The 21,612-nt window shown below is 40.2% G+C and overlaps 1 protein-coding gene across 1 annotated transcript in view; it reads right to left on the reverse strand.

Moving 5' to 3' along the window:
* Nucleotides 1–21,612, reverse strand: part of adam22 (ADAM metallopeptidase domain 22) — a 60,846-nt gene that overhangs the window by 23,907 nt on the left and 15,327 nt on the right. Inside the window, exons 4-6 of the mRNA XM_079560861.1 lie at nt 13,194–13,260; nt 9,447–9,529; nt 7,786–7,843 (exon numbers count right to left, since the gene is read on the reverse strand). Of these exons, the coding sequence (XP_079416987.1) occupies nt 7,786–7,843; nt 9,447–9,529; nt 13,194–13,260 (208 nt within the window). The remainder of the gene's footprint in view (nt 1–7,785; nt 7,844–9,446; nt 9,530–13,193; nt 13,261–21,612) is intronic.

Genomic DNA, 21,612 nt, shown 5'->3' on the forward strand with positions numbered 1-21,612 from the left:
CCAATATTGAGATAATATTGAGTGTTTGAGTACAGATCAGAGGAGACTGGTGGCTCCCACATACAGTTGTGCTTGAAAGTTTGCACACCCTGGCAGAATTTTTGACCACTTTTCAGAGAATATGAAAGATAACACAAAACATTTTTTTCACTCATAGTTAGTGGTTGTGTGAAGCCATTTGTGGTGAAACAACGGAGTTTGCTGTGTTTAATCATAATGAAAAAAGAAACTACCAAAAAAGACCCAAAAGTTTATGATCAAGAGGAATGGGCCGCTTTACCATTACATTATATACAGAACCTTCTCCACAACTACCACAAAAACTCCAAGCTGTCATTGATGCTAAAGGGGGAAATACACAGAACGCGGGCATGTAAACTTTGGATCAGGATCACTTTGTAACTTTCTTTTTTCATTATGATTTAAAAATAGCAAACTCAGTTGTTTGACCATGAATGGCTCCACACAACCACTAACTACAAGTGAAAAAAAAAATCATATTCTCTGAAAGTCTCCTCTGATCTGCACTCCAACACTTTACATTATCTCTGGTCCCAGGTACCAGGATGAATGACAGAGTGTTTGTGTGCAATTGTGGGGCAACAGAAGCAAAAACTATTGCCCTTGGCTACAATCCGGCGTGGTGTGTTTACATGCATGAGTCCCATGTGTTCATTAGCATGTCTTTCCCCGGTCAAATAAATAATTAATACATAGATAGCTAACCCTGCTTTGCTTAGGTTTTTAGTCTTTTCCAGAAGGAACGAACATCTGAATAACCAGCTGCTCGTCCAAATGTCGGCTGTTATGATTCAGCAGCAGCACTTTGATGTGCAATCATAATACTGCGTCTGATGTCTGAAAGGATTCTTTAAATATTTTTGAAGATAGTGTACGGGGCGATATGCAAAAAAAAAGATGCATAAATTATAATCATTATAATTTATTTCATTTTATTTAACAAATAAATACATTTCTGCTCCCGTACCATCTACCACAAAAATAAGTTTCCATTATGTGTCTCCAGACTGTAACTCCAAACACTGAGCTGCAAGGTTTGTTTTCTGATGATTACATTCGGCCATAGATTTATTTATCACGATTCAATTAAAATTAGATTTTTTTTTTGTCAAGGTTGACTTAGCACTAATTCTACTTTTGTCTTTGTTCACGGTTCTTGGGCAGCCATCCGTAAGCGGCATCTCCACTCGGCGGGGCGTGTGTCAGGATCAAGATTAGGCTCCAGACACAGATGGCTTTCATATGTCACGCTACAAAGAGACAGGGGTTGCCATGGGAGACGGCCTCAGACGTGTACCTCCCGCTCATGAATATAAAGCTTTAGGGAGGGGTTTCCCTCTGAGTGAAGGGGTTGCTCCCCTGTTAAGTAATAGCTTGTGAGCTTCAGGCCACAAGACCTCGGGTTTTGGCGAAACGATTTACTGGAAGAATATTGCAATTTTTCCGACAAATGTTGTACTTGATGATTAGATTTGCAATATTAATAGATTTGCAATATTAAATAATAAGATTTAGTTCACAGTGCACATTTTTTACTTGTCAAGGCCCATTGGCATAGAACTGCTAAACCAAAGCAAGATAATTCAAGGTATGTTTGAAGATGTCTAAATTACAAAAGACCCCCATGTATGATGATAAGATATTTAGATTTGTACAGATTATTGCTTAATTGCTCATTTCAGATTGCCATTTTGATCCAATGGCAATTAATCCTTCACACCCTGCCCCCATATCATCCATGAAGCTTCTTCCAATAAGCCTTAACCCGAGAGCAAAAGACATTCCCTTTGGCAAAATCTCAACCTGCCCTCCCCCAAAATAACCTCAGCATCACATCGAGCGGCACACACCAAAACCTCCCCTCCCCCCCTTCCAGAGACCACCTTTATTTTGACGTGTCAGCTTTGGGTTTGTGGCAACAGAGGAGTTTCCGCCATGGAGGCTCCGTTACTGTCCGTGACTAAAACAGACTGAGTGAACGACTGAGATCACACTGCAGGAGCCTCAAAGTGCAGATGGAGTTGAAAAGGCGTCAACCATATGGTGTTTGGGGCATATGCGAGCGAAAATCATCGGAAATGTTCCTCCCAATATAACAGCATGCCCACAACTCACTCAGAATGTGCTTGAGCCCAAAACAGGTTCAAAATGGCAATGACATTTACTTGATTTTAACAAAAGGAAAAGTTCATTCAAATTTAGTTAGCGTTAGTGTAGAGTGACTTTTACTTTAATGACTACTTTGTACACTTTTGACATTTTCACAGTGAGATGAGTCATAGTCACCAGAAATGATTTTTACTTTTAAGACGTTAAACCATTTCAGGTCACGACCTTATGAAGGTCATTGAGAAAATGCCGAGAATAAAGAGTGGCAGTTTGAAGAATTGAAGAACATATTCTAAGTTATTTCACACTTTTTTGTTTCCTACATAGTCCCATGTGTTCATGTATAGTTTAACCTCTTCAACAAAGCGTAACGGGCCAGCCACATTTGTAAGCAAAACTGATTGCAACTTTTTGGAGCATTGTTGCTGCGTTTTTCTCTTTTTTTCAATACATTTTTGTGTTTTTTTTATGTGCTTTTCTGGCACATTGTTGTTGCTTTTTTTGTCCTTCATGTTTTTCTAGTTTTTTTCTGTTGTGTTTTTGTTGCTTCTTCATCGCTTTTTTGTCATGACATATGTAATGCGCCGAGTGAGTGATGCAGCTATTATAACTCTATCATAACTCTATCATAGCTCTATCATAGCTCTATCATAGCTCTATCATAACTCTATCATAGCTCTATCATAACTCTGTCATAACTCTGTTATAACTCTATCATAACTCTATCATAGCTCTATCATAACTCTATCATAACTCTATCATAACTCTATCATAGCTCTATCATAGCTCTATCATAGCTCTATCATAACTCTATCATAACTCTATCATAACTCTATCATAGCTCTATCATAGCTCTATCATAACTCTATCATAACTCTATCAAAACTCTATCATAACTGTCATAACTCTATCATAGCTCTATCAAAACTCTATTATAACTGTCATAACTCTATCATAGCTCTATCATAACTGTCATAAGTCTGTCATAACTCTATCATAACTCTATCATAACTCTATTATAACTCTATCATAGCTCTATCATAACTCTATCATAACTCTATCATAACTCTATCATAACTCTATTATAACTCTATCATAGCTCTATCATAACTCTATCATAACTCTATCATAACTCTATCATAGCTCTATCATAACTCTATTATACCTCTATCATAGCTCTATCATAACTCTATCATAACTCTATTATAACTCTATTATAACTCTATCATAACTCTATCATAACTCTATCATCTCTATCATAACTCTATCATAACTCTATCATAACTCTATCATAGCTCTATCATAACTCTATTATAACTCTATCATAGCTCTATCATAACTCTATCATAACTCTATTATAACTCTATTATAACTCTATCATAACTCTATCATAACTCTATCATAGCTCTATCATAACTCTATCATAACTCTATCATAGCTCTATCATAGCTCTATCATAACTCTATTATAACTCTATCATAACTCTATCATAACTCTATCATAACTCTATCATAACTCTATTATAACTCTATCATAACTCTATCATAACTCTATCATAACTCTATCATAACTCTATCATAACTCTATCATAGCTCTATCATAACTCTATCATAACTCTATCATAACTCTATCATAACTCTATCATAACTCTATTATAACTCTATCATAACTCTATCATAACTCTATCATAGCTCTATCATAACTCTATTATAACTCTATCATAACTCTATCATAACTCTATCATAACTCTATCATAACTCTATCATAACTCTATTATAACTCTATCATAACTCTATCATAACTCTATTAAAACTCTATTATAACTCTATCATAACTCTATTAAAACTCTATCATAACTCTATCATAGCTCTATCATAACTCTATCATAACTCTATCATAACTCTATCATAGCTCTATCATAACTCTATTATAACTCTATCATAACTCTATCATAACTCTATCATAACTCTATCATAACTCTATCATAACTCTTGAGAGCAATCCGTGTGCATTACAAGGCTTCATTTTTAACTTCTGGATATTCTGGAGCCGAGCCAAAACAATTTGAAGAGCTTCCATTATCCGCCGCCATTGCCAAACTACAACCAGCAAATGCTTGACGTCACCTACAAGCCCCGCCTCCCCCGCTCGCTGAATGGTTGAAATTCAACCGATGTAACGCGGCCACTGAGATCAGACCCAGACGTAACATGTAGGGAAATTATAATTGACGGAGTTTACAGATGGCTAAGGCCAGGCTAGGGTAAAGCCAAACTGGAAAAAAATTGCTTGATTCAGGTGGAGGATGCGACTGAATTTTTCCAAACTGTTTAGTGAGATTAGTTGTCATGTCTTAAATCAACACAAATATTTCCACCTGTCTTTGAGTTTGATACCCTTCACCACTCCATTGACTAAAAGACACTGCACTTATTTTTCTTTAGTCGCTTTAAACTTACTCTCTATGTTCCTGTAGTATTTTTGGCAGCCTCCTTCCCTGTGGCACAGTGTGTAAAAGCATAATGTGTGGCACAAAATGTGAATGAACCAGCGAAGTGTCAGGAGCAGTGAGCTGAGGGCAGCAGGGAGCAGACACTGGCTCAGTTCTGACGGCCACAAAGCACAGCCCCATTGTTATTCAATACAGACTTCCTCACCACACACAGGAGGAGAAGCACAACTGCGTAGCTTTAGGGCTTTTTGGAGAACTTGAAATGTTTCTTATCATTACTATTAGTGTGTTAGCAAAATAAACTATAAATTGAATCAAATATATGTGTTTTGTTTATCTATTTATTTGTTTGCTTATCACCCTGTTGCATCGATTGTATTGGCCAAATATTTGTCAGGACATAAATCAATGCTGAGCTTGTTTTATACTTTAGTTCTGAGCAATGTGACGTTATGTAAGGTTCATGTATATTTGACGTCATGGTGTCTTCAAATTCAAAGATATCCACAGAGTATATTTTTAGCAGAAGGGTTAAAATCTTGTTTTGCATTTAGTTCTAAATAATTCAATTCTAAAAACACAGAGGAGCAGTGACAGAGACAACAAGGTCAGGGAAAAACATCACCACTTACACAAGTACAAGTGACGCGACACACTAAACTTTTATATAGAGCTGCCTTTCCCGGGTTTGTACAGGCAGAAACAAGTCAAATGTAATGCTTTTTAATGCCATTCTTAATGCCCAAATACTATATTTTAAAGCAGTGCAACTCATGCCCCATATAAAGGCAATAAGCGCCCCTGCAGATGTCGTAGCATGTTACGTTTTCTTTACTCATTAATTGTCCGTGAGAGTAAATGTTCCGCTGACAGAGAAGACAAAGGGAGAGAGGGATAATGTTCATCTAATTACACGATGGAGATAATTGTTTTTACTCAAACTGGTCTGTAAATACTGTTTAAGTGGCGCTAGCCCGCAGTTAGCTTTGCCCGTTCGCCTGTTAGCTTCTTCTTAGATTCCATAAGTGTGTATTGGCGCCTCCGACCCAGTGCAGGGAAGTTGCAATAGTGGTTTTCTGGCTAGAGACACCAGAGAGAGATGAAAGACCCCCCAATCTTCCCATCAACACCCCAGAGGAACTACAAAAAGGATTTATTAAGGTTGCCTAAATCATGTTTTTGTTTAAGCCACAATTGTTTTGTTTGGGAACTTTTTGGTAATTTCGTGATGGGTTTTGGTTAATGGTTATTTTGGTCTAATTTATTTTCTTCAAATTATTTGGTTAGTTTTGGCATTTTGTTTTTTGTCATTTTTTCTTTGGTTATGTCTCTATATTATGACTGCGCACAGTGTTGCATTCGTGGGTTTATCGACCTCTGCAACCCCTTTTTTGTAATCTGTAGTCTGTCTTATAATGTTTTTATTCACACATTTTGTCTCCATGGAATTTATTATAGACGGTGTTTTGGATTACGAAGTTTGGACATGCTAAGGACGCAGCGAGTCATACTGGCTTCATTTCACTTTAGAACCTACAAAGGTAAACAGGTTACTTAGTATTGCTTTAATGCCGCAAGCGGCGAAAAAAAAACGTGCATATTACACTTGTGATTGAAAATGTATCATCTGCATAATCTTTTTGAATAATCATCATTGTGTCTTGAATATGTTTGAACATAATCATCTTGGTGAACTTTCCCACACTAAACTACTGACCTGGACCCTGATTTCTCCAATCTGAAACTTTGGATAAACACTCATGAAGAGTTCATGACTGGTCTGTTTATCTTGTCAGAAACAGAACACAAGCGTAAAACAGCCTCCTCTAGTGTTTATTTTTTCCTTAGAAATGTTGCTAATCTCACTGTTGTTCCGACTCTTATCTGCTGGATGATATTCTCGAGTGAAAGGCCCAGGACACGCTGGTGGGACTATAACTCCGAGCTGGCCTGGTGTCGCCTCGGGGTCCCCCCAGAACAGCTGGGGGAGGTGTGCGTGGATCGGGAAGTCTGTACATCTCTACTGCAACTTCTGCCCCTGCGACCCGGCCCCGGATAAAGCGGAAGAAAATGGATGGATGGATGGATGGATGGATGGTAATTTCTGCAACTACACACTCATCTCACAGTAATGTGGCTGGTTGCAACTGGTAAACAGGTTACTTAGTATTGCTTTAATGCCGCAAGCGCCGAAAAAAAAAAAACGTGCATATTACACTTGAAAATGTATCATCTGCATAATTGTGTCTTGAATATGTTTGAACATAATCATCTTGGTGAACTTTACCACACTAAACTACTGACCTGGACCCTGATTTCTCCAATCTGAAACTTTGGATAAACACTCGTGAAGAGTTCATGACTGGTCTGTTTATCTTGTCAGAAACAGAACACAACCTTAAAACAGCCTCCTCTTGTGTTTATTTTTTCCTTAGAAATGTTGCTAATCTCACTGTTGTTCCGACTCTTATCTGCTGGATGATATACTCGAGTGAAAGGCCCAGGACACGCTGGTGGGACTATAACTCCGAGCTGGCCTGGTGTCGCCTCGGGGTCCCCCAGAACAGCTGGGGGAGGTGTGCGTGGATCGGGAAGTCTGTACATCTCTGCTGCAATTTCTGCCCCTGCGACCCGACCCCGGATAAAGCGGAAGAAAATGGATGGATGGATGGATAAATGGATGGTAATTTCTGCAACTACACATTCATCTCACAGTAATGTGGCTGGTTGCAACTGCAAGGGAATCCGGCTTAATCTGCCAAATCACAATGCGACTGGTTTGCCCTGACACACGACACAGAAAACTGTATGCGCACTTTCCTGCTTTCTGTATTTCTGTATTATTTTGCGTGTTAAGAGCAGCATTATCTGAATTTCTTCACTGATTTCTAAACTTCAGTCTTATCTTACGTCCGTGACCTCTCTTATCTCCCTCCCTTTCGCCTCTCTGTGATGAACAATTGGCCATATTTCACCGGGACATTTTAATTAGACACGCATTACACACACTTATTCTCGCACACAGACAATGCTTTAAGTCCTCCTCGTTTTCCTGAAGGTGTCATTGGCTGATCACATGTCTGTCCTCTAAATCTACATCCAGTGTATGTTTGTCACGGAATAAGAGTCAACCACATGTACAAACTACCTCAATCCTTTTGATCTGTACAAAGTAGATACAGTAAATGTGTTGGTGTACTCACATCTTTGCTGTCTTTAGGCTCGATCTTGTACGTGTGATTGCCGTCAAAAAACAGGCCACTAAAAGAGAGAAACAGAAATTAGTAGATTATTATGAAACATTCTTATTCAGCGTATTCTGACTCAGGCTTGTGATGTGTTGCTGAATCACTGGTTCGTGTTGAGAGTAATGCACTTGTCTGGTCTGGACGAGGCCTTCGTGAGTCAGAGAGTGAAAATGCCCATTTAAGACACATTGAAAAGTAAAGGATATAGTGATATCATAGTGATGCAATCTATCACTATATGATGTCGATGGAGCTGCAACAAACTAAACAAGATAGTTTTTTGGTCTATACACAGGTATTACCAGACTACAACAAAAAAGGACTTTGTGATCAAAATCTGGTTCAAATGTGGAAAAGGCAAAAAATAAAAAAATACAATAAAAACAATCATGAGATTCAGTTCAAGGTAAATTCATATAACTGTATCTCACAAAGCTAAACATTGCAGCAGCAGCATCGCGTTGTTGCTTTTATGAAGAAAGAAAACTTGCTTGTGAAATACAGATTGACAAAATTGTCGTTCATAAAGTTTGTACACGCAGCGTCAAACATAATGGGTAAAATCCGCTTGTAGCATCACCTATCAGAGACTACATCAAATCTCCATTGAGCTCTACACTGTTTCACAGGTGTATAGTGGCCATACCGCCTTTGCTCTGCCTGATCCCGTCAGATCTCTTAAGCTAAGCAGGGAAGGGCCTGGTCTGTACTTTGATGGGAGCTTGTTTGGGAAACACCAGGAAGCCCGGGGTGAATGTAGTGAGTGTGTGAGTGATGGTCGTAGAGGCCTGGTTGCCTAGTCTACCCCAGGGCAGCTCTGGCTACAACGGTAACTTACAACTACAGAGCATGGAGTGAATGAATAATGACGACAGTGTAGCGCTTTGAGAAACTTGGTAATACAGGCTTGTAAAGCGCAATACAAGTGTAAGGCATCATTATTATTATTAGTGACAAGTGCAATATTTCAATTATCTGACTATCACCTTACTGTCACATCAGTAAGTCATGGATCCTAAGGTGCCATGTGACCCTCAGGTCTAATTTAATATGTGTGTGTGAGTCCAGTTTCATACATGCACATTAAAAGGCAGTGGTGCGAGTGCATTTGTGGAATGGACAGCACTATACGCTGTATATTACGGTAAAAACGCCTGACTCAGCAGAAAGGAAATACTCTGCTCTAATGTCCATCCCTCTGACATGACGCCACCTATAAATGCTCTTATCCATTACTTTCCACATCATGGAGGCGGACAGGAAACGCTTAAACAACCCCTCATCACAATATAGCATGAATGTGCTCTTTTTGTTTGCATATATTTAAAATGTACAGCTTGTTCCATTGATTTCAAATGTTAAAATGCTGTATTTTGCTTACTTCCAAGATTTAGTTGGATTAATATATTATATTTTATGCCTAATTTTAATCAGCATAGTATAATTCATGTTATATGGCCTCGTAAAGTTCGGGGCTGTTTCATTAAACTCTTGTCATTTGTCCCGTCTCATCATTTTTGTTTAGTTTTATTGCTTAAGGAAATATCTAGAGATTTAGTTCAAGTTTTAGTCTTGAATTGTTTCTTAATTGGTGTTAGTTTGGTGTTAGTACTTACTGTAACCCATGGCAGGTAGAAAGGGCCACAAAGGACTGAGGAATGTCCCGGACCTTTCCCTGGTAGTAGCAGTGCTCCCCTCCCTGTGAACAACAACAACCAAAAAATAACTATATTACTGAGCGCAACAGAATCAGAAAAAGCATGATTTATTTGCAGCAAGAGTGAAGTAGCTCCTTTACAGCTTTCCTTTCCACACACCCATCAGTAAATGTGCCAGCTGCGATCAATCACACAGTTCATTTGCAAACACATAAATGTTCAGGTCGCAAGTGTTGAGTGCAGCACAAGGCACTGAAGCAATTCACTTTAGAGCAGCGGCTTCTCCACATCAGCTTCAGACCAGCTTACGACCAAAATAAAATATTTATTAAGACAGTTTGATCCTGTTTTAGTATAGGGTTTGAAAACTCTGTATCTACTGTTATAGCTGGGTAATTCAAGAATGAAAGCCACGTTAGTTCCACTGTAACACCTCAATTAACATTAGTGTCTAACCGAGTAGAAATGCTGACCTGTATTGTGCACTGCCTGAACAAAAGAAAGCTGGCACAAAAAAAGGTCAAATGCTCTAATATTTCATTAGACCGCCTTCAGCTTTGATTAAAGAAGAACTTTTATATAGCGCATTTCACAGACAAGCGCTTTACATGAAACAATTATACACTCACTCCATACTTGGTGGTGTTCAGTTTCCCCTGGGGGAGACACAACTGCGCCAACGGTTCCTCTGATCACCACCATGCATTTACACACCATTCATCCTGGCCTATTGTACATGTTTTACAGCACACATTCACTGTGGCATTGTTTCAATGAGCTTCTACAATGTCAAAAGATCTAGTATTGCATTCATTTTTCACCAAGATCTTGTAAATGGTCTCAAATGGTAAATGCTCTCAACCTTTTCAGACACCAATGTACGCAGACACTGCAGGCAAGGTGGGTGAAGTGTCTTGCCCAAGTGTGCACTTTCAGGAAGCGGGATTCGATCTCCTAACCTTCCGATCATGAGACGACCCGCTGTGCCAACTGCGCCACCGTCACCCACTTGTACTGATGACGGGAGAGTGTGACCACTGTGCAAAGCCATCTCCAGTACATCCCAAAGATTCTCAATGGGGTTAACATCTGGACTCTGTGGTGGCCAATCCATGTGTAAAAATGAGGTCTCACGCTCCTGAACCTCCCTTTGATAATGTGAGCCCTGATAAATCTTGTTAATGTCATCTTGGAATAAGCCGGTGCCGTCGGGGAAGAAGAAATTCATTGATGAAATAAACTGGTCATTCGGATGTTCAGATTTTCAGCTCAATCTCTGGTCACAAAGTGTTTGCTGAATCTAGACTTGACCAACTGCAGCAACTCCAGATCATAACCGTTAGTTAAATCTAGGTAGACACACGCTCTTTTTTGGGTCGCGCAGTGTATATTTTTGAGTAAGAATATGTGAATGTGAAACGGACCAGAGGGAGACCAAGCTACAGGACACAGTGTTTTCATAAGCACACTTCTAATATATGTTCATCGACTTGCACAGTCCCAACAACTGCAAATACAAGAAAGAAAGAAAGCCGATTCTAAATAACTTTACCAATGTGTTCCCCCACTCTCTGCAAGCATCGCACATATTTATATTTCCTATAGACCTGCATAATGTCTGAGTGCTCGGCCGGCTCTTTCCTAACAGCCATTAAGCAGGAAGCCCGTCCCCCGAGGAGCTGTGGCTTTTATCACTGGATCAATTTCTGCACTGGGTTCTGATGCTGCTACCACAACTTCTGGCCGGTCGTTGCCTTTTAGACTATACAAAATCATAAAAGTGCAAATTGCAAGACCAGGGACACTATGTAGATTAAGCCTGGTTATAGTTGGTGTTTCTGGGTCAAGGACTTGGAAATTAGGCCAGAGCATGTTTCCTATTAGCATAAAATGTAGATCAGGTAATACCCTTTTGCTGTAAATGAGGAAAACGCTAATGACAGAGCACAATATCAACACTTATTTCAACTGATCTATGTAGTTATTCCACTCATAATAACATCCAGATAAGGTGTGGGTTTAGATTGTGCAAACTAGATGAAAGAGCCATAGTGACAGTCAGGCTGAGTAAATAGGCAGATCGAGTATGGAAAACCTATTTATAAGCAGGGCAGTGATTCACTATCCCAGCAACCTCTGCTCTCTTCCGTCGCCTCTCACCTTCTGCTCTACTTATCACCGCCTGTGAATCTGTCAGGTGAGGTATCTAGTCTTATGGTAATTTTTATTCAGATCTTATAAAGAAACAAAACACTGTGCCGTGAACAAGAACGCTCTGACCTTCGAAAGTGTGTTTACAAATTATCTAGCAAGTTTTAGGTTTCTAACAAGGGGAAGGGAATCTTATTTGTACAGCACTTGTCACAGGACACAAGTAACCGAGCCTGGCCAGTCAGAACAAAGACGTGTAGACTGCAAATTAGTCTATTGGTCTACAAACAGCAAGCTTTGTTGAGAAGGAAAGTATGGTAGAGACAAATGTGAGTGATCTGTGCCGATACAGCCACATAACGTTAAGGATACAAGAGTCATTTGCTACTCGGTTCAGATTTTTAATTGTTTCAATGTATGTTTTGAATGGGACAACAATACTTAGAAGAAAATACTCTTAGAGATGAACATCTACTTCTGAGAGTAATAAAATTGAGCTTTAAGCTAAACTATACTTTGTTGTCCCCATAGGGAAATTTGGCCTCTGTATTTGACCCATCCTTCGATGCTGCTTGGGCGTACCCGTAAGGAGCAGTGGGCGACGGCAGTATCGCACCCGGAGACTTATGTGGAGCCAGGCTGATGGGCAGAATCACCAGGCTGGAGAATTCACCTAGTGTAAGAAGATTGGTCGTCGCCCCTCACCCTTTATGCTGATCGCAGAGAAAAGCATTACACAGGTACATTCTAGTTAAGCAACATTAAAGGAAAATGTTTTACTCCGGGTAATTCTTTCTTTGTGCTGTGACAACGTGGTCTGTGATTGGATCAATAAAACATGTTTCAAGATTTGATTGGCTGTTAGCAGAGTTCCAGACAGTCCTCAGAGTGGCTAGATGGCCTGGCTACAAGCAACCCAAAGTACTTTTTCATTCAAACGCACTGTTGGTAGGCTACATCAAAATATACTGGCATCCACAAGGTTGTATTATCGACAAACTTCAAGTTCAAAGTCATGAAGTGCCCTAATGTCTCGGCTGAGCCTCTGCCCCTCACACCACTGTAATGCTTTGATCGAGCATCACTCAGTCCAAATGATAAACCCAAAAGCGAGGCCTCTGACTCTTAATCTCATTAGATAATTCAGCACATAGTGTCACATTAAGATCATTCTCTTTAAAGGATTTAATATCTGGATAATCTTCTTCTTAACTCGGGATAATCCGCTCTCTTTTGTGTGTGACGGACTACTATGCGAGACCTCTCTGGACAGGATTATGGCACTTATAAACTCACCCATTCCTCATGTTACCTGAGTCGGCTGAATAAAGGCCAGTCATTCTTCCCTTTGTGCAAACTATAGCATTGACTTGGCAGTAAAATTGTGAGAGACAATTGAAGCTGTATAATTTGGCAATGACAGAAAAGAGCAAATAAGAAGTAGTCACATGTCTTAAGAAAAGAGTGACAAAATAAGATCAGGAGTAAGTTTTTTTGTTTTTACGATGCATATTTACCACAAGCCAAATTCAGTTTGTGTTCGTTTCAACTTACATTGGTCACAACAGCCGCCCCCTTTTCGTTCAAATGCCTCTCCACGTAGTCTGAGGACAGGAGATCACTGTGGAGAGAAGAGACAGGAAACCGTGTTAAAGTGTGTGTTAAAAAAAACAAAACTGTGTTGTTATAGTACAGCTGTGGTGGCTCAAAACCTCAGCACATCCTTCTGACTAATTGGGAGCAGTGCACTGGAGATCAGGCTATTTTCAGCACACAAACACAATTACCCAAATCCAGCCTACATTCCCACCAAATGTCCAGTGTGTTGACAGGGAAGAAACGGAGGACGGGGAAGGTTGAGGATGAAAAATGTCGAGCAAAGAGAGGTGTATCGACAAACAAACAGCCCTGTTTTAAAACGAAAGAAACAAGACCTTCCTGAACAGAATCTGCTGGTGGCCAAACTGCAATGATGAAAACACAGTGCAGGCACAAAACCAGGTTGAATTTAAGCTATGAAACTAAATAAAACACTTCAAGTTGGATGAGTCGTCAAGTCTCAATTCAATTCTCAAACATTTCAGTGTGAAGTTTACATGTTCTCCCTGCATCTCTGTGCTGATTTACAGTGAGAGAAAAATGTGAAGGCTTGGGAATTGTGGTCTGATCTTTATTAAAATCATAAGAATGAGTAAACAGTATGTGCTAGAACTAATACCACCCAAACAATTACATGTTATCATATTTTCATTGGCCATAACATGTAATCATTCACAGGACAGGGAGGAAAAAGTAAGTGAACCCAGGAATCTCACTGAACTGCAGCAGTTTTGTAAAGAGTAATGGTCCAAGATTCATCCTGATCATTGTGAGCGTCAAATTTGCAACAACAGAAAAGTAGATATTGCTGCAAAGGAAGAGTCAGCCAGCTACTTGATACAGGGGTTCACTTACTTATTACACGCTGTCCTGTGAATGTTGTCCAGGCCCTGAGGCAACAAAACACCACACCATACCATACCATAATAACACCATAATTCTCCTTGCACCATACTTCACAGTCCATTAAAAATACTCGCATGAAAACATAGTTTAAGCATTCTTTTGATATTGATGAAGATCAGACCACATTTTAATTTTCAATTTAGGCAGAAATGCTAGAAATTCCAAAGCGTTCACATACATTTTCCTTCCATTGTATCTGGGCTGAGTTGAAACCTTAGTGCACTGACAAAGCCATTTGGAACAGAGGCGAAACGTTCCACACTTCGACTACAGAGTACAGAAGATGACTCAAGAACCTTCATTGAAGACTTTACTGAACGGTTGGCCAGCCCTCATGTTTCCAGACCAAGACTCTGGTTTTTAGATGGATTCCCTGAGAGCTGTGCTGCAGTCGCCCACTACTTGACAGGATAAATTTTGCTATGAGGGCAATAAAGTCCACCTTAACCTTACAGAGAGGTAAAAAGAAAAAAAAAGAAAAGTTTCAATAAATAAGATATATTGTGAGCATCGAGGTGGAGGGATGAAGAACAGTGGCATGGACATAAATAAGGCGAAACGAGTGCGTGTGCTTTCTCAGCAGAGCCATAGATCCCAATGGAGACACAGCACGCAGGCCGAATCAGTGACAGAGATGTATGGACTGCAGCCGCATACACGGAGGGAAAAGTGAATGGGTAAGCAGCAAAGGAATAAAATAAGATTGCATTAAATCTCTCAATGCCGCGAAACTCTCTCTGTTTCAAAGACCAAAGTCCGAAATATTAAAGGAGTTGCTGCAGAACATTGTGGATCAACAAAGTGCTTATTTTCATGTTTTACGCCTGCAGGCTCAGCGGATTACAAATGCACTTACAAAATGCACATGGCACTACTGAGACCTACGATTTGTATGGAGCATTTAAGGTGACAGCGTGCCGTGATGTAGCTAAAAACAACCCAAGATAAGTATGGCGTCGTGCCCAAGGAACAATAAACATATACAGGGAGTAAGCCAATCCTGCAGCTGGCGTAATACTGGTCCAAGTTCATGGCTCCGGATCTTGAGTTTGCTAAGTGCTGCCGCTCCTCCTGTCTTGTTGAAGGATGGCTCTAATGCAGAGGACAGATTTCCCTTCAGGGCCGGTACAGTCTACTAACACAAATATACACAAAACTATCCAAAAGACGGACTGCAGAGGAAAAGAGGGATAGATGTTTAAGGCTATAACACATTTGTATGCAAACAATAAGCAGGAAAATATATCAACAACCAAAAGGAAATCACTGTAGTTCTAACTACTGTTGCTGACTGTGAGAAATAGCTCCTTATTCTCTTAACCCCCGCCTGAACCAAGCACATTTTCTCTACAAAATCAAGCTGATCTTTTTCCTTGTTGTTGCTGTGTTGTTGACCCTTTTTTGTTGCGTTTTCATCCTTGTTTTTGTTCTCGTTTTCGTCTCATTTTTGTATAATTTGCATCTTGTTTATGCCGCTTGTTTGTTGCTCTTTTGTGGCCTTTTGTTGCCTTTGTCGTCACATATTTCCGTTGTGAGGCTGCCATTGTGGGTCGACCTGTGCGTGGTGTCCTGCACTGGTCAGCTCCTCCTTCCTCTTCTTCCTGTGCAGCTCCCTCTGCTCCGCAACAGTCTCTCACCGGTTCATCTGTTTTATTCTCCAGTGAACGTCCATTAGCCAGAACAGTAGAAGGCATGTGGGGCTTAGCTGTGAGTCTCGTCCGGATACCTCCTCGTTTGTCCCTTTTTTGTTTCCTATAGCGCCTCTTGTGACGCCTCCACTGTGCTGCCTCTTCGGTGTCTCAGAAGAAGAAATATGTAGGTCTCAAATGGGTTTAGCTCATAAACTAGCTGTTTGTTTACTTTTAAAAAGCTGCTTCTTCAGGACCATTATGAACTCCTTGCAGTAAAAAAAATAAAACACAGAACCTCACAAAAACATGGCTAAAGTATCCAGTAAAACAATGTGGAACACAGAAAACACAAATGCAGCTTGCGGAAAAAGGAAAAAATTCAGCTGTACCAAGAGAGAGGGAGGTTGCTGCTTGTTTATACGTCGCCATGGTGTAAATGCCCAAATACTATAATTTAATGCCACAAATGAAGAAAAATAAATAAATAAATAATATTAAATAACATTTCTTCAAACAGGGGTAAGAGAACTGGCCAAAAATATGTGGTAAACTTCAGTCAAAACTACAAATGAATATGTTTTAAACCATCATTTTGGTATTTTCGATGAACTTTTCAGTAAAAATTGCTGCACAATCTCATAATTTTCCAACAAATTGAGATTTAATGCCAGTTTGAACTCAATGTAATATTTTTTAATGCTTTTTAATGCCCCACAGAAACCCTGCTTAAGGTTTATTTAAGCGCTGAAATGATCAAGTCCAGTTCAGGTGTATAAAACCTTTACAAACCCACAGGAGCACTTTCTGGTTTTATAGCAGATTAGCCAAAGGAAACCTCCTCAACCATAAACAAAGCAGAATTTTACTCCAGGTGTTTTCTGAAACATAAACATTCCTGCAAAATGAGAAGTTCAAAAGTGTCAAATATCATCTTTGTAACGATACAAGTCCAACGATACAGTACAAACTCTGCGGCAGGATGTGTGTGTTCGCCGCTGCGCTCTGTGATCTGCGCTCTCACACTGAGCAGACTGAGCCCGCTCTAATGGGCCGCTCTGATAACAGATTCCTGCTTTAATTGTTACAGGATTTAAATAATTTATTGGACACAGCCTCAGCCTCTTAATCAGGCTGCCTAAGTACCACCCCTCCTCCACCGAGTAAACAGACCGAGTCACCCCCTATTTGTGTTAACATCATACGGCTTACTCACTGTGCGGCTTTGAAACGTACACCACGGGAAATATGTGGGCTTTGTTTGCAGCTGCGTCGCACTGGTGTGAATAAAGCTAAACAAACAGCGGTTTACAGAAAATATAGACATAGACAAACAGACTTGGAGAGGTGGGCAATATGCCAAAAAAAAAGATTTTCTTCATGTTGATCAATCCATTTTATGCTTTGTCATTTTATGTATGAAAAAGAGAAGATTCATCTCAAAGATGCCATTTCAGCATTTTTAGCAAAAGCAGAATGCAAACAAACACAGATAGATGAGTAAAGCTTTTGTAGGGGTGGTTCGAGGGCTTGTTGTGGTTCTTCAGGACATTCAGCAGCTATTCCTTTTTTCAATTGGACAACATTTCATTCCTGCCTTGACTCCTGTACAGGCTTGGCCCCGTTTATTCATGGGTTAGTCCGATTATATTTTAGACTTGGTTTAATCCAGATTTGGGCTAAGTCTTGTCCTGATGGTACGAGTTTGTTTGAAACCGGGCACCCTTGCCTTAAAGTACGAACAAACCAATTACTACAGCGACATTTCTTTCTTTCTTACCAGTTGCCGTGACAACGACTAAAAGCTCGTGGTCAGCTGTCAATCAGAGCGGAGGTATTCATTTTGAGCCTGCGCGGTTTCATACACATTCGCTTTGTAAATCGCACGCCTCCCTCACTTTCACCTTAACGCCGGCCAACTCTCTCACAGTCTAAGCTTTGAAAATGGAAAAACACTTATTGTGTGGGTGAAAAGTGTCTGCAGAGCTCAGCGCGGAGGGGTCTGTCTGGCTGTCACGCGGCTCTTTCCTGTAAAACATTTGACTTTGGAGCTGCTTTTAGTGAAGGCGACTGCTGAGCCAACGCACTGTGAGCTCCTGAGGTGCCACTCGCACAAATTCAACTTTTGAACTGAAATTCTTATCACGGTCCGTGTCGCTTAGCACCACCTCGGCACTCGGGAATGAAAGACAGAAACTCAACAAGAATGTTCAGGCTACGGTGAAAAGCTTTATGTTTATTGGAGGAATCAGGGAAAGTCAACACGGTGTAGTGTGTTAACCTCTTACCCCCGCCTTAACCGAGCAAATTTTCTCCAGTTCGGCGTTACAAAGGAGAGAAACGCCTCATTTGAAAGCTAAGGCCTAGAAAACTGATGTCTGTCTTTGTCACATTTTTGAAGCGTTGCTGCTGTGTTTTCGTCTCTTTTTTTGTCTGTTTTTTGTTTGTTGTGTTTTTATCATTTTAGTTGCATTATTTATCGCTTTTTCCCCTTGCTTTTTGTCACTTTTTAGTTGTGTTTTTGTCACTTTTTTATTGTGTTTTTGTTCCTTTCTGGCACGTTTTTGTCTTTTTTTTTTGCTTTTTCCTCAAGCTTTAATCACGTTTTTGTCCCTTGTTTATTGTGTTTTTATCACTGTTTTGTTGCTTTTTATTGTCTTATTTTGTTTTGACACTTTGTTCACGAAGCTTTTAGATTTGGGAAACAGTTTTTTACTGACGTCTCCTTGGGCAACACACATCACACTAGTATTGTCACAAGGCGAACATTTGAAACACACAAAAACTCTATAAAGTGAATGCAAGTGATGTTGTGGGATAACAACAGCAGAGCAGCACAGTGGCACCGCGGTTGGTCACAGCAAGAATGTCCCTGGTTTGATCCAGGGGGCATTCGAGGTCTTTCTGTGTGTAATTCTGTGTGTCGTCTCCCCATGTCTGTTTCCTTCTGGTGCTCCAGTTTTACCCTACCACTAAAAACGTGTACAAAAGGTTTCCCTCTGGAGCCTGGACTGCCTAGAGTGAAAATGATGGATGTACATGCTCAATGCGTACCAATTTCAGTACCACAGTGCAAAAAAGGTTCAATGGCACAGGAGTCCATACCACCTTTGCTCTGCCCAATCCTGTCAGACCTTGGAAGCTAAGCAGGGAAGGGCCTGGTCTGTATTTGGATGGGAGACCGTTTGAGAACACCAGGAATGTAGCAAATGTAGTGAGTGAGTGAGTGATGGTGGTTGGAGGGGCCGATGGCGCAGACTGGTTGCCTCGCTTCCGTCAGTCTACCTCAGGGCAGCTGTGGCTACAATAGTAGTTTACCACCACCGAGCATGGAGTAAACGAATAGCGCAATGTCAAGCGTCTTTGAGTGTCCAGAAAAGCGCTATATAAAACCAATGCATTATTATTATTATTATTAGTTCGACAGAGTGGACTCCTGTCTTCTTTTCCTTTTCCATAGCCTGTCCTATAGACCTTAACCTGGGCACATTTTCTCCAGTTTGGCTTTACCTTAATTTAAAAGCGTCTTGACTGGATGGCAACAGTGTAACGCCTCATTTGAACATTTACACATTTTGAAGCATTTTTGTCTTGTATTTGTCTCTTTTTTGTTGTGTTTTCGTTGCTTTTTCATTGTTTTTTGTGTTGCTCTTTTGTTGTGGTTTCATCACATTTTTGCTGCTCTTTAGTCACTTTTTTGTTGCATTATTGTTGCTTTGTGGGCACGTTTTTGTCGCTCTTTTGCAGCTTCTTTGTTGCTTTTTATGACACTTATTTGTTGCGTTTTCGTCACATTTTTGCTGCGTTTTCATCCTCGTTTTTGCTTTTAGATTTGGGTAAAGCCAAACTGGAGAAAATGTGCAGAATATGTTCAGGTGCGGGTTAAGAGGTTAACTGTCTTCATACTAGGTCTAATTTAAAAAAGAAGGACACATTATGACGCCTTTAGACATTAGTTTAGATGGAGGTTGGTTGTCTGTTGGTCAGATTGTGCTTGGCCAAAGAACACCATGCCATCAATAATTGAGAATACATTCAATAACTCCTGAAACCAGTCATTTGTTTCCAATTAGCATCGTTGGATTTACAAATCTTAGAGCTAGAAGTTGATGGAGAAAAAAAGCAATGATTTTTCTGAAAAAACAACCCAGTTTCTAACAAAAACACACAAATCAATCGAAGCACAGCTATCGAGCGTGCGCCTGTCCCATGTATGGATTTGTCATTTAACCCTGGAGTAAAAGGGGGAAGGCGCACAAAAGAGCGGGACGTGTGCTGTGTCATGGGTCGGAAAAGGGGGGGAGGGTTGAGCCAAGATGGAAGAACGAAAGGTGGTCATAATGACTGATGCGTTTGTTTATTTATCATGTATATTTTAGTGGAGATTTTTATGTCAACCTGAGATTTTCCATCATGCCTTGGACTTATTGTATGTGGTTGGAATATTTAATGCAGCAGTGAATGGGGAAATGCAGTTTTGAGAATAGTATAGGCCTGTGTCTATGGGGGAGGCGCTACAGCTGCATTCACCTGCCCACTGTCCCCCCCAAACCCACCACTCACCAGCACCAGCCACTCCCACTGAGGCCTCATTAAAGGTCTCCTGGCTGTTATTCAGTCACTCACCAATCACTTTACATCAGCGGAGTTTAATAACATAGCAAAATAAATACCCCCTCTTTAATAGAAAACACTACATAGAGAGAAGTGTAGTCCAAGCAGATCAGAACAACATCTGAACGTTGGAGGCTTTATATGGAGGGAAGCCAAAAACTTAAAAACAAAGAAAAATAATGGAAAACTCGCACTTGCAGGGTAATATTTACAGGTAAAGTATGTAATGTTAGTTGTGAAACAAATATGAGAACTGCTGATTTAAGGGGCATAACTTAAAGCTGACTCAAGTGTTGTTTCTTATAGCGCGCAGCCTACAGTTCCTGAATTATGCAGCGGCTTTGGGGAAACTGCGTGCATCAAAAGAACATGTGGATCAGTGACAGCATGCAAGACACTTCAACACCGCCTCCAAACGCAGACTTTAGGCTACATCTAAATAGTAAAATGTTCTTTTAGGCATAATGATTCTTGCAAGTCATGCGGCATCGCTGTCAAATAGAATTACATGTGGAAATGCACACTACATGACGAGACAATAGATGTTTTAAGGGAAATTAGCATGTTCCTCTGCTGAGTTAAGTCCTGCCTGCATTTTGCTTTGTATTGGCTAATCCTTTCAAATGGTGGTGGGGATGTCGCAATGAAGCGGGAAAAGGGGGGTTTACACATGGGTTGACGCAAGAAGGACTGAGAGAAGATGATAAAACAAAAACGCTATGAAGAAGAGCCATAAATGGTCCTTTGTGAAATCCTGTTTGAACTGCTTTCCCTGCTGACTTAAGTTTTAACGGCTAAAGCTGCAATTGCAAAAAGTGCTATTAACCATTTTGTCCGATTTTTGGTTTGCTATTTTCTCTGAAAGTTAGTGCTTGCAAGAGGTGTTTGAAAGTGCACTGTGAAGTCAACATTGATAGGAAAGTATTACTTCTCTAACTACAATCAATGCTAAACGTATTGGAACATCGCTTTTTTTGCTTTACTTTTTTATTTCAAAGGGACTATACGAAGTTCAAAAATGTTAAAATTATGTATTTTCCTCCCCCTGTAGGTTCCAGCCATGTCCTAATGTGTAGAATGAGCCCCAACCTATTCACCACAACTGACTCTAAAATTCTGCACTTTCACTCAAAAAGGTGTTGAGGTCATGCACAAGCTTAACATAGAAAGTGCAGTTACGTATAAGACCTGAGGTGGCAGTAGTGACACTGCTAAAAAAACAAGAA

Source organism: Gobius niger, assembly GCF_951799975.1.
Source record: "Gobius niger genome assembly, chromosome: 8".
Lineage (NCBI taxonomy): Eukaryota > Metazoa > Chordata > Actinopteri > Gobiiformes > Gobiidae > Gobius > Gobius niger.